The following is a 12,224-nucleotide window of genomic DNA, read 5'->3' on the forward strand; positions in this document are numbered from 1 at the left end:
TAAACACAGAGGGTTTGTTGCTTCTGAAGAAACTGTGGGGATTCTACTGTGAGTTTGAGTCCAGCAGAAGGGAAAGTTGCTGCTTCGCTTGTTGCCTTCGCTGTAAAACCGGAAACTGTCGAATTTTCAAAATATTACGAGTTTAATCTCGTAAAAGTATGACTTTATTCTTGTTAAATAATTACTTTATTTATCGTCAATCAACGACTTCATTCTTGTTAAATAAGTTTATTCTCGTTAAATAATGAGCTTTTTAAAACGACGACTTTATTCTCATAATTTAACAACTTCATTCTCATTAAATAACGACTTTATTCTCGTTAAATGAGTTTTTTCTCGTTAATTAATGACTTTATTCTCGTTAAATAATGACTGTACTCTCGTTAAATAATGAGTTTTTTTAAAACTACGACTTTATTCTTGTTAAATAACGACTTTATTCTTGTAGTGACAAGCTTTTTTTTCTTATGTGGCCTTAATACGCCGTCATACTAATGTTAACTAACTTCACTGAAACTCAAGCATTTCACGAAGTCTTGTGTGTCGGTTTTAACAGTGACTTGTCAATTCCCTTTTGATTAGCAAGGGTCCCTTTTCTTGAGCCAGTAGCTTATTCCTGAGGCTGTTCACTTTGGGGGAGAGCTTTGAACTATCAGGCCCAAGGAGAAGTTTCTGAAACACTTCAAACGTGTACCTGAGCTCCTTTGGATAGGCAAGATTCACAGCATACACCAACCCAATGAGCAGGGAGCAAGCCCTTGGAAAGTTACCCAGAGCAGTTAGAACTTTCACGCCCTCCACCACGATACCGATGTTGTCTGGATCTTCTGACGTGTTAGCCTTGATGTTGTAGATCTTCAGGTTTTGAACAGCAAGGTCCTGCGACACACTGTCTTCATCAGCATCCTGTAATAGCAAGAACATTGTGCATATCAGACAGTACAGCCAAAGGAGAAGGTCCTATTTCCCAAATTGCTTCCAACTGTTTGGACAAGAAAATCTGGAATTTGTCATAGCCGTTGCTTGTAATGCACTGTATTTATGTCAGTATTAAGACAAATCTGAGATAACACTTAAAAATCGTACATAAAAGCATATTTTCACACCAGGTAACATGAAAATGATCCAATCAGCTCACCAACAAATCAAAACAATTCAATCACATGATGATGGGCTGAACAGAGTTACAGCTGTAAATATTTGTAAATGAAATTTCTGAAATGAAATCAATTACTTTATCATTTCTTCCTGGCACTGTATTGATGAATATCTTATTCTACATTCGCTAACAAAGGCTGGCCACCTGTCAACCAATCTTCTGTTTGTATTTTCTCAAGAGGAAAATGTCGGAACTTGCTAACAACGGAGTGTGGACTACTGAAGAGGTACAGGCACTGCTCTGTATCATCGTGCAACAGGAGCTCGATGGCGCAGTGCCTGTACCTCTTCAGTAGTCCACACTCCGCCTACTACTGTAAGGGTCCCCTTATACAGTGTAACTGCAAAGCTACCTGTTACCGATCCGAACCATTACCATACCAATCCGTACTGTACTGTACCGTACTGATAGTGGAAACAAGACTTATGTGGCACTGTAAGTTCATTCCTGAAACTTCAAGTCTTCCACAGCAACTGGTTCAACTCTGCTCTCCTTCGCTTATTTAAAAAGTTGCCTCAGTCTCTCTGTAAAATGTCTTTGTATTCACAAAGCAGCTCTTTGGCCAGCATTTCTTAGCTACCTTTTAGGGACAAATTATAAAGACTTTAAAAAAATAAGACTTATAAAAATGCAGTTGTTTGGTAAATCATTCTTAGGAAAAAGATTAGATAAACTACTGACAAGTTTTAAATTCTGCCTATTGGTGAAATCAAATTGAGATAATAAGCACTTAATAACACTTCCTATTTCTGCACTAGCACTTAAAAATTTCTTAATGGAAAATAAAAACTTTTAAACACACTTAACAGAGGACAATGATGTAGCTTGCCAAGAACTACTGGGAGAAATATAGTTATGACTTTTTGTGATTTGACTTTCCCAAGACATACCAAGTAGAAGAGATGAGCGAGATCACCTTCTTTATATTTGAACATGTACTTCAACTTACATCGTACTCTTTTAAGAGTTGATCTGTAGATTCCCCAAGGTACATCATCAAACATCGAATGACAACATCTCTGGTCATGTTGATGTCAGGATTGCTTGGAGTCTGAAATGAAAGAAATGAACACCAGGTGGTTTATATTACTGTTAATAAGCCCCTATCAAGGATCCTTCCTGTGCCGTCTCAGGGACCAGTAGAATGAAACACTAATGAAACAAATTTTCATGCAGTTATTTCATACTCCATTTATAAAGAGAATCACAGGCTAACATTACCTCCTGTAAATTTAAGTAATGATATTCCAGCAGTTTGATCCCAAAATTCCTAGAATAAAATATTAGCAAACATAATGCTCAACAAGAAAAGCACTCGGAGAGCGCAAACCTCTGCCAAGACAGATCTGGCCCCCACCAAACTTTAATAATTTCTTCCTTGTGCCAGTATCACCATTTCCTGAAAATTTCATGAAAATCCGTCCATAATTTTTTTGAGTTATCTTGCTAACAAACAAACACACATGCACAAAGCAAAGGGATCACAATACCTCCTGGTGGAGGTAATGAAGGATACCTTGAGTAGGATAGCCTGCAACCTCAACCCCATGCTTCTGCCCTTGGAGTGGAAGAGGTTCAGAAGCCGAGGAGTACATTCATCCAGCTTGGACTTGAACTTCGGTTCAAGATGCACCATTGTGATTCTGTGAAACTCATCCTGGATCTGAAAGACAAATCATGAAACCAGTTTTAAAGTCTAAAATATTACAAACATGCATACTCTTCTTATGACATTTTTCAAAAGCAATAAGCAACCTACTACAGATCATTTTTACAACCTCCATGTTTGTCGATTGTTTACCTTCTGGGTTAGACTCTACAGCATGTTAAATGGGTCATATTATGAAAAAAGTCACTTTTTTTTATTTGGGTCTCTGATATGCCTACTAACACAGAAACTGAAACAACAACTCAGTCAGTTTAATGTGGGCTGCTTGCTCTGTACTCATGTGATTAACAGAACCATTCAGATTTGTGGTTCCACTTGATGTCACAAGGGGCTTCATTGAATTTGTAACCACCGCTGCATCTTTCTCCACCCCATGGCTCGCTAGGTAGCTGAACTCTGGTTACGGTAAGAGGTGTGACACTAATCCTAACCCATTACATGTAAGAGATTGGGCACCTTTGATTTTAATATTTATTGTATGGCATTTGTTGATGTGCATATTACCTTAAAATTGGTTTCATATTTTGTCTGACATCATAAAGGGACAGTTGATTTTTTGAAGTGAGATTGTATGAGGTATTTATCCATAGTTAGTGTCTTACCTGCAGTAGATTGTGATCTACGTGTCCCCACTGTGGAGAAACAGACAATTATACTGGTACAGATGCTGTGCAATGTACTCCTCTAAAATAACTGAACTATCCCTTTAAGAATGTCTACAATAAACTTTTTTGCTGTCACATGACGAAAACATGATTAATTAGTGTTACAGGTGTGGTAAAGTATGTACAAACCATTAACTTAATTTAACTGTATATCTATGAGAAATATGTGATCAGTATTTCTATCTATTCTGCTGCTTTAATTTCAAATTCAGGTTGGAACTACAGGTTTTGAACATCACTAACAATTTAAACTGTAGTTAATCTGCTTTTTATGCAGCAAAAGTTGATACAAAAATAGTTATCAATTTCTACAATACAAATGCTATACAAACTTTTACACAGCATGTACTGTATGTGAAATATGGTATCACGGCATATGGTGTATTACGCATAATGTAAGTGTGATACATACCTGTTCAGAACTTTTAGTCATAGATTCCTCATGCATCTGGAAATAAATTCATAACAGAATTTAATTAACACACACACACACACACACACACACACACAAACAGGGAACATACTAGTAGTAACTTAAACAATCGAAATTTACACTTGCTTGTCCACATACTGAATGATGAAAATTTGAGTGTTAAGAAACTTCCAAACATTGTCACTCGGATACCTGCAAATATCAGTTTATCATCCAAAGAGGGTTGAATCAAGGCAACTGGACTTGTTTTTAGATCTTGAAGACATTTCACCTCTCATCCAAAAGGCTTCTTGTTCTTTAAGAAACATCTTCAATACCTAAAAACAAGTCCAGATGCCTTGATCTAACCTTTCTTTGGATAACTATCCATGTATCAGATCTAAGTCCACTACATTCAGGTCTCTAATAACATGAGGACAATAAGAGAACATTTGTTTAGGGGCGCAAAGCAGAAAGAGGTCCATGATCTTACTAAAGTAAAGAACCATATTTAAATAACCCAGTAGCCTCTGAAAGACTAGTTAGACACTTACAGTAGACTTACTTCCATGAAAAACAAAAAACATAGCAAATCATAAACAAACAGTGGCATGAAATAACTGTTGAAGCTTAATGACCTTTGTACATCCTTTACCTTAAGAGGATGTTAATAACACTGAAACATGTCATGTAAATAAGAATGAGGCTAAGAATAACCCTAACAAAGAAAATTTATAATATAATATAATTAAAAGATCTTATGCTTCATCAAAAGTTGTCTTTTAAACCTACAAGTCTTTGTTCCCTTCTTCACTTTCACCTGAGGTGAATGAAACATTATAAGGCAAATTATTTATAAAAGGAAATGTATTCTGATCGTTTTCCCATGTGGATATGGTCTCTTTTTCTGGTATTTATTTTGGTCTCATCATTCTATAAGAATGTCCAATGCTAAACTGGGTGATTTACTCTGTGGATACACACTGTTGGCAGTAGGACTTCTATAACGTTAGTGGAAAAAGGAGACATTGCGTAGCATTTGGATATATTGAGCTTGGCATGTTAACATAATAATAAAATGATGCACAGTGTGTACAGTGTTAAATGTGTGGTCGCAAACAGACAGACTAACGAAGCCTCTCTCTGGCAGCTCAAGAGTCCGGACCAAGCTCTATGCACTGATCTGAACCCAGCATTCACACACACAGCTGGGTGTAACTGTTTATCTGTCAGTGTGAGCTGCAACCACAGACTGAAAACATAACGTTACTCCGAGAAAACTGAGTAAAAAACCAATAAAGGCCGTTCATGCCATCCTAATGGAACTAACGGAATGTTAATGCTGAGCCTTGGTGAGAGCTGGTGAACTGGGGATTAGCAAAACACCAGCCATTGTGCTCAAAACACATTAACAGACGTTCGATGAAAATAACTCCGAATTAAATTAAGAAAGACGAAACCGCGCACTTTGTTTTAAAATGTAACGACACAAAAACGACTGATTTTTCTTCCGAAATGTGTATCATTACAAAAGCTGATAAGTATTCTGCTTTTAACAAGCTACTTGAGTAAAAATGTTACTCGAGTACAATTTAATAGTGCAAACTAAATGCAGTAACTTTAAACCAAACTCCTAAGTTTGATTACTCACCATTAACAGAAACGTTAGTTCCTCCATCACAGTGTGGGCGCGTGCTAGCTAGCTTGTTCTGGTGGGGGAGGGGGAGCTTGGGCTGAGGCCCCAAAACTACATGAAATAAAATATTAGCTTGTATTTTACGGCCATTATATAACGGTATTACCTTATACTAGGAAAAGTCACATTAAATTGTGACCTTGAGACTACTTTTTCAATCATTGCAATGCTTTTAGTCGAATCAAAGACGACGCAGACTGACTTCGAATCACTAACACTATAACTTAATTTTGACTTTCAGTGCAGTAAAGTTGGCATGTTTGGTAATTTGCAGTAACGCAAAACAATGGTTAACTGTTACAGACACTTGAATTGTTAGTTAACTAAGAACAATTAAACAGGTCTTACCTTTAAGCAAACGGTCGTCCGTGAAATGGTGGCAGATTGATGTCCTGATGAAAAATGCCTTAGGTGGGAGGTGGTTAAAATTAAGAGCTCCCAATGAGTAAAATTTACCAATTTTCTGCAATTTTGACTTTCCTGATAAACATAATTAAATTCTACTCACTGGTTCTCAGCTGATTTTATTTTTTAAAAATCTGAGTAAAAAGCAATTAATAAATTATTCAAATTTGGTGAATTCAGCTCAGTGTGATTCGAAACTGCACACAGTCTTTTTTATTATGTATAGTTTACTCTTATTTATTTAGTAAATATTACTTAACCCTGATCACAGTTTTTACAGTGTACAAAGACACTAAACACTGAGGAACAGGAAGAAAAGAGTTCAAATTACACTGTAAAAAAAATCTGTAATTTAACAGAATTTTCACTGTTTATTTTACAGATTTATCTTTTATTTTCAAGATACAGGAAAATATCAATGAAATGACAAAAACAGACTGTGATTTTACATGTCAAATGGAAAATAACATGAAAAAACTGTAACTGTGAAGAACCATAAAATTTCAATTGCTTAAAAGATATTTTTTCTTTTTTCACAGAAAAATACAGTTAAAATACATTTGCAAATGTATCATAATTTCACAAGTATTTCTTTTCTAATTATGAGATTAAACTGTTAATTTAAAGTTTAACATTGTAAAAAAAAAAATTAATAAATAAAATGAGACAAAATTACTGACAACTAACTGTAAATTTTTGGGGGGATTTTTTTTAATGTTTAATAAAGAATATTTACATGTATTAAAACAATCCAATTCCCTATAAATATATATATAAATAATTTTCAGTGAGACTCAGTTGTCCAATCCACTGATAAAAACTGTATTTGGACAGTTTATCAGTGCTTATACATGTTATACATTCACAAAATACATTTATTCAACATTTTTGTTGTGAAACCTCCTGTAATTACACAAGATATTTGTCAATGAACAAACAAGTCTGGTTCAACTGACAGAACTAATACTTCTGTTACCGTTAATTGTCAGTAATTTTATCTGGTTTTATTGAACTATTTCTTTTACAGTATTAAACTTTAAATTAACAGTTTAATCTCACAAATAGAAAAGAAATATTTGTGAAATTACAATACATTTGCAAATGTATTTTAACTGTATTTTTCTGTGAAAAAAAGAAAAAAATTCTCTTAAAAAATGGAAATTTGATGGTTATTCACAGTTACAGTTTTTTCATGTTATTTTACATTTGACATGTAAAATCACAGTCATTCATTCATTAATTTTCTGACCCTCTTCATCCTCACTAGGGCCACAGGGGTCGTTTAGAGCCTATCCCAGCTACATAGTGACCAGTTCATGGCAGGGCTTAAAATCACAGTCTGTTTTTGTCATTTCATTGATATTTTTCGGTATCGTAAATGTACAGGAAAAATCTGTCTAATAAACAGTGAAAATTCTGTTAAATTACAGATTTTTTTTTTTTACAGTGTGGCATATCTGTTGATTAAATTATTTTCAGTTTCACTTCACTTTTCTGACAAATTGTGGATCATTACTTTTACAATTACTCTTACTTTTACTTTTATTATGTCATTATTTAGCCATATTCTACTATATGTGAACTTTGGACACACTTTTACTCTGTATAAAGTTCATACAAGCTGTGAGAAATAATCTTAGAGTGCTAAGGCCTTCTGAGGACACAGTGGCGCCAGCTGAGCCGTGGACTTATCTACAGTTTACGCAAACACATACGTGAAACAACTCTGAGGAATCCTCGAAAAACACCGTTCACTAGATGTAACTTGTATTCAGATGTCGACACGCTGTCAGTGCCTGTTTACCCTGGATGTGCCAAATAAATCCTTCTTCTTTGAGACGATCCACTGGTTTCACCTCGTCTTTGTGAAACAAACGACGACACAAATCCCCTAAAAAGCGACAGTTTAAAGGCAGAGGTCTGGAGTCTGTATGACAGTTCTGTCAAACTCCTGTCAGTTCAGTTCCACATTCAGCTAAGTCTGATCTGCAGTGGGCCGGACCAGTCAAATAAGAACAGAATCATTTAGAAATAAGGTCAACTCCAAACCTTTATCTGTGTTTTAGAGCGAAAAAAATGAAATTACATGATGAAAATGCAAACTATCCTTTCAAACACTGTGAATAACATGACCAAACTGAAAAAATCAGTGTAATTTGAACACTATTCTGCCTCAGTTTATCATTTCCACATGTTCATTAGAACTGACAGATCACAGTGGATCTACAAACACACACAACATTTAAGAACAGGTGGAATATTTTAAAATTGCACTTATTTCTCTTTAAGACATTTCAGGTTATTCACATTTTTTGTGAAATTATACTTTGTTTTAGTGTCAATACATGAAAATATTTACATTTACAAGGAGAAACATTTGGAGTTATGAGTATTTATGCTATTATTAGGGCTGTGTATCGGCAAGAATCTGGTGATACGACACGAATCATAATACTAGAATCACGATACAATATATCATGATATATCGCGATACTGTTAAAAAGGCAATTTTTAAAAGATTTTTAAGAATTTTTTATTATTTGTATTATCATTTATTCATTTTACATTCATTTATTCATATATATTTTTAAGATTTTTACATATTTTTAAGATTTTTTCCTGGAAGAATTGAATTAAACCAGAAATCTGCACAACAAATTATTTTTAAACACATTTTTATTTGATCAAAACAGAATCTAATGTTCTATCACCAAATGTTCAAACTGTGTTCAAACTGAAATTCTGTTTTCCAGACATTCCAGTTTCAGATCCTGTTCAAACATTCAGATTCTATTAGTTCACAACTAACATCAGAACAGGATTTGAGTTCAATCCAACAAAGGAACCAACATCTGCCTCTCAGACAGAAAAAAGTGCTTTTAGGAGGATTCAAATGACCATTATTTAATAAAAGAGTTTTAAATAATAATAAATAAGATAAAAACAATAACGAAAATCCAAAGACAAAAATGAACCTCCGTCGTATCTGCATTTGAATAAATACCTACAAATATCGATGTAGTACTTTTAAATATTGTTTAGTAGTGTGAAATGAAAAATTGCGATCTATTGCAGAACTGATATTTTCTAACAGCCCTAATTATTCTGATAGTATTTTACTGGTCTGACCCATTTGAGATTGAACTGGTTCAAATGTGGAAACGGATTGTTCATAACTTAGTGGAATTTTTGCATTTCATAAATTCATTTCCAGGGCCGGACCAGACCCTTTGGTGGGCTGGATGTGGGCCCCGGGACGCAGGTTGGACACCTGTGCTCTATAGAATGCACATGTCTACGTGCACACCCACATACACACAGCTGGTTCAAGTCTGGAACAGGTTTGTGCAGGTGAATTCTCCTCCTCCTCCTCCAGTCCTGCCCCCCTGTGGTCAGTCTACAGTTTGGTTTCACTTCAGTCCTCCAAACGTCTGAGCTGCGTCACCATGAACGTCTTCTGTTTTTTAAATTCCTACTGGATGACATGTGATCACATGACCAGGAAGAGCAGCAGATCCTTCACTGTTTGTTCAGAACTTTTAAATAACATTCTTTAGAGCGACTTCATGGGGTTTTCTATTGTTTTTTCTTTTCTTTTGTTTATTGTCCTTGGATGTTTTTACTGTAATACTTGTTGATCTGTTAGTTCAGTTTTTACACCCTGAGGTAAACTAACACTGTGGACAAACACTTACACACATCTGAAGAACACAGATGTAGAACTGCCCCTGAAAAGGGGTGGGATATACCCATGCTCCCTGAGAAGGGGGTGTGGCCAATCATGTGCAAAGACATAGAAGAGAATGCGGTATAGAGGAGATTATTGTCAAACTGAACATTGGTGTGACATTACAATAAGTGCACAAATACTGCTAGATAGAAGTTTCTGGATTTGTTTGATATAGAAATGTAATTTAAAAAAGAACAGTTGAAATGACATTTGTAATTTACAGTTTTGTCTGAGTAAACTTATACTTTGGAAGTAAATGAGTGTGTATTTGTGCATGTGTTCGTATATTTACAGGTGACACCACCCACAGGAGGCAGGACAAACGCAGACCACTTCTGCAGATGTGTCCGTCCTTTTATTGTGTCCTCTGTCCGTCCTTTTATTGTGTCCTCTGTCCGTCCCTTTGTTTCCTCTGTCCGTCCCTTTATTGTGTCCTCTGTCCGTCCTTTTATTGTGTCCTCTGTCCGTCCCTTTGTTTCCTCTGTCCGTCCCTTTATTGTGTCCTCTGTCCGTCCTTTTATTGTGTCCTCTGTCCGTCCCTTTGTTTCCTCTGTCCGTCCCTTTATTGTGTCCTCTGTCCGTCCTTTTATTGTGTCTTCTGTCCGTCCCTTTGTTTCCTCTGTCCGTCCTTTTATTGTGTCCTCTGTCCGTCCTTTTATTGTGTCCTCTGTCCGTCCCTTTATTGTGTCCTCTGTCCATCCTTTTATTGTGTCCTCTGTCCGTCCCTTTGTTTCCTCTGTCCGTCCTTTTATTGTGTCCTCTGTCCGTCCTTTTATTGTGTCCTCTGTCCGTCCCTTTGTTTCCTCTGTCCGTCCTTTTATTGTGTCCTCTGTCCGTCCTTTTATTGTGTCCTCTGTCCGTCCCTTTGTTTCCTCTGTCCGTCCTTTTATTGTGTCCTCTGTCCATCCCTTTATTGTGTCCTCTGTCCGTCCCTTTATTGTGTCCTCTGTCCATCCTTTTATTGTGTCCTCTGTCCGTCCCTTTGTTTCCTCTGTCCGTCCTTTTATTGTGTCCTCTGTCCGTCCCTTTATTGTGTCCTCTGTCCATCCTTTTATTGTGTCCTCTGTCCGTCCCTTTATTGTGTCCTCTGTCCATCCTTTTATTGTGTCCTCTGTCTGTCCCTTTGTTTCCTCTGTCCGTCCCTTTATTGTGTCCTCTGTCTGTCCCTTTGTTTCCTCTGTCCGTCCCTTTATTGTGTCCTCTGTTTGTCCCTTTGTTTCCTCTGTCCGTCCTTTTATTGTGTCCTCTGTCCGTCCCTTTGTTTCCTCTGTCCGTCCTTTTATTGTGTCCTCTGTCCGTCCTTTTATTGTGTCCTCTGTCCGTCCCTTTATTGTGTCCTCTGTCCGTCCCTTTGTTTCCTCTGTCCGTCCTTTTATTGTGTCCTCTGTCCATCCCTTTATTGTGTCCTCTGTCCGTCCCTTTATTGTGTCCTCTGATCTTTAATATCTAAACAGCAGACAGTGTGTTTTCATCTTTTTTTGTAATTTGTTTCTAAATGTTGTCGGTTCAGCTGTGAGATGAATGGACTCTGTCATGTTTTTTTTTTAATTCTTGCTATTATATCATGTACTTTTTTTCTTTTATGATTTTATTTCATCAGTGTTTATTTTTTCCAAAGAATGCTCTGTAGTATTATATTATTATTCTGTTATATTCATTCTGTTTATATTTGTGTTGTTCACTGTTCAAATTCAGTCAACACCTCCCAGTCTTCTGAGTGCATTGGTCTTCCAGTCTCTATTATTCCTAACACAGTCTTGTTTTGTAGTTTGTTGTGTGTAATGTGTTTTTTTAACATTTGGCTTGACTGACTGTACTGTATATGTATGTATTTATTTGACTAATGACACCTTGTGTGTAAATGGAATGATTAAATGGTTGAATAATAAATGAGAGAATAGGGACATGTCTTTTGGTGTCTTTCATTAATACTGATTACTCATGATATAGTTTTAGAAAAGGCACAACAACTACATAGTTACAATTTTGTAAAATTTAACTTACATGTATATATTTATATACATACAAGTATGTTCTTCAGATGTGTGTAAGTGTTTGTCCACAGTGTTAGTTTACCTCAGGGTGTAAAAACTGAACTAACAGATCAACAAGTATTACAGTAAAAACATCCAAGGACAATAAACAAAAGAAAAAACAATAGAAAACCCCATGAAGTCGCTCTAAAGAATGTTATTTAAAAGTTCTGAACAAACAGTGAAGGATCTGCTGCTCTTCCTGGTCATGTGATCACATGTCATCCAGTAGGAATTTAAAAAACAGAAGACGTTCATGGTGACGCAGCTCAGACGTTTGGAGGACTGAAGTGAAACCAAACTGTAGACTGACCACAGGGGGGCAGGACTGGAGGAGGAGGACATACAGGATGTGCACTTAGTCCTTCCACTGGTTCAACTGCACACACCTGTCAAAGACTTGAACCAGCTGTGTGTATGTGGGTGGGTGTGTACATATATATATATATATATAT

The 12,224-nt window shown here is 36.2% G+C and overlaps 1 protein-coding gene across 1 annotated transcript; it reads right to left on the reverse strand.

The window, feature by feature from the left end:
- Positions 1-475: 475 nt before the first annotated feature.
- On the reverse strand, positions 476-5,614 carry LOC115418960 (uncharacterized). The gene is made up of 6 exons (XM_030133520.1): positions 5,557-5,614; positions 3,906-3,941; positions 3,431-3,460; positions 2,676-2,822; positions 2,109-2,210; positions 476-906 (listed from the first exon to the last, which is right to left on the reverse strand). Exons 1-6 carry the CDS (start codon positions 5,581-5,583, stop codon positions 550-552), a joined length of 699 nt encoding a protein of 232 aa, XP_029989380.1. The 5' UTR covers positions 5,584-5,614; the 3' UTR covers positions 476-549.
- Positions 5,615-12,224: the final 6,610 nt, after the last annotated feature.

The sequence above is a fragment of the Sphaeramia orbicularis genome, chromosome 5 (genome assembly GCF_902148855.1).
Source record: "Sphaeramia orbicularis chromosome 5, fSphaOr1.1, whole genome shotgun sequence".
Lineage (NCBI taxonomy): Eukaryota > Metazoa > Chordata > Actinopteri > Kurtiformes > Apogonidae > Sphaeramia > Sphaeramia orbicularis.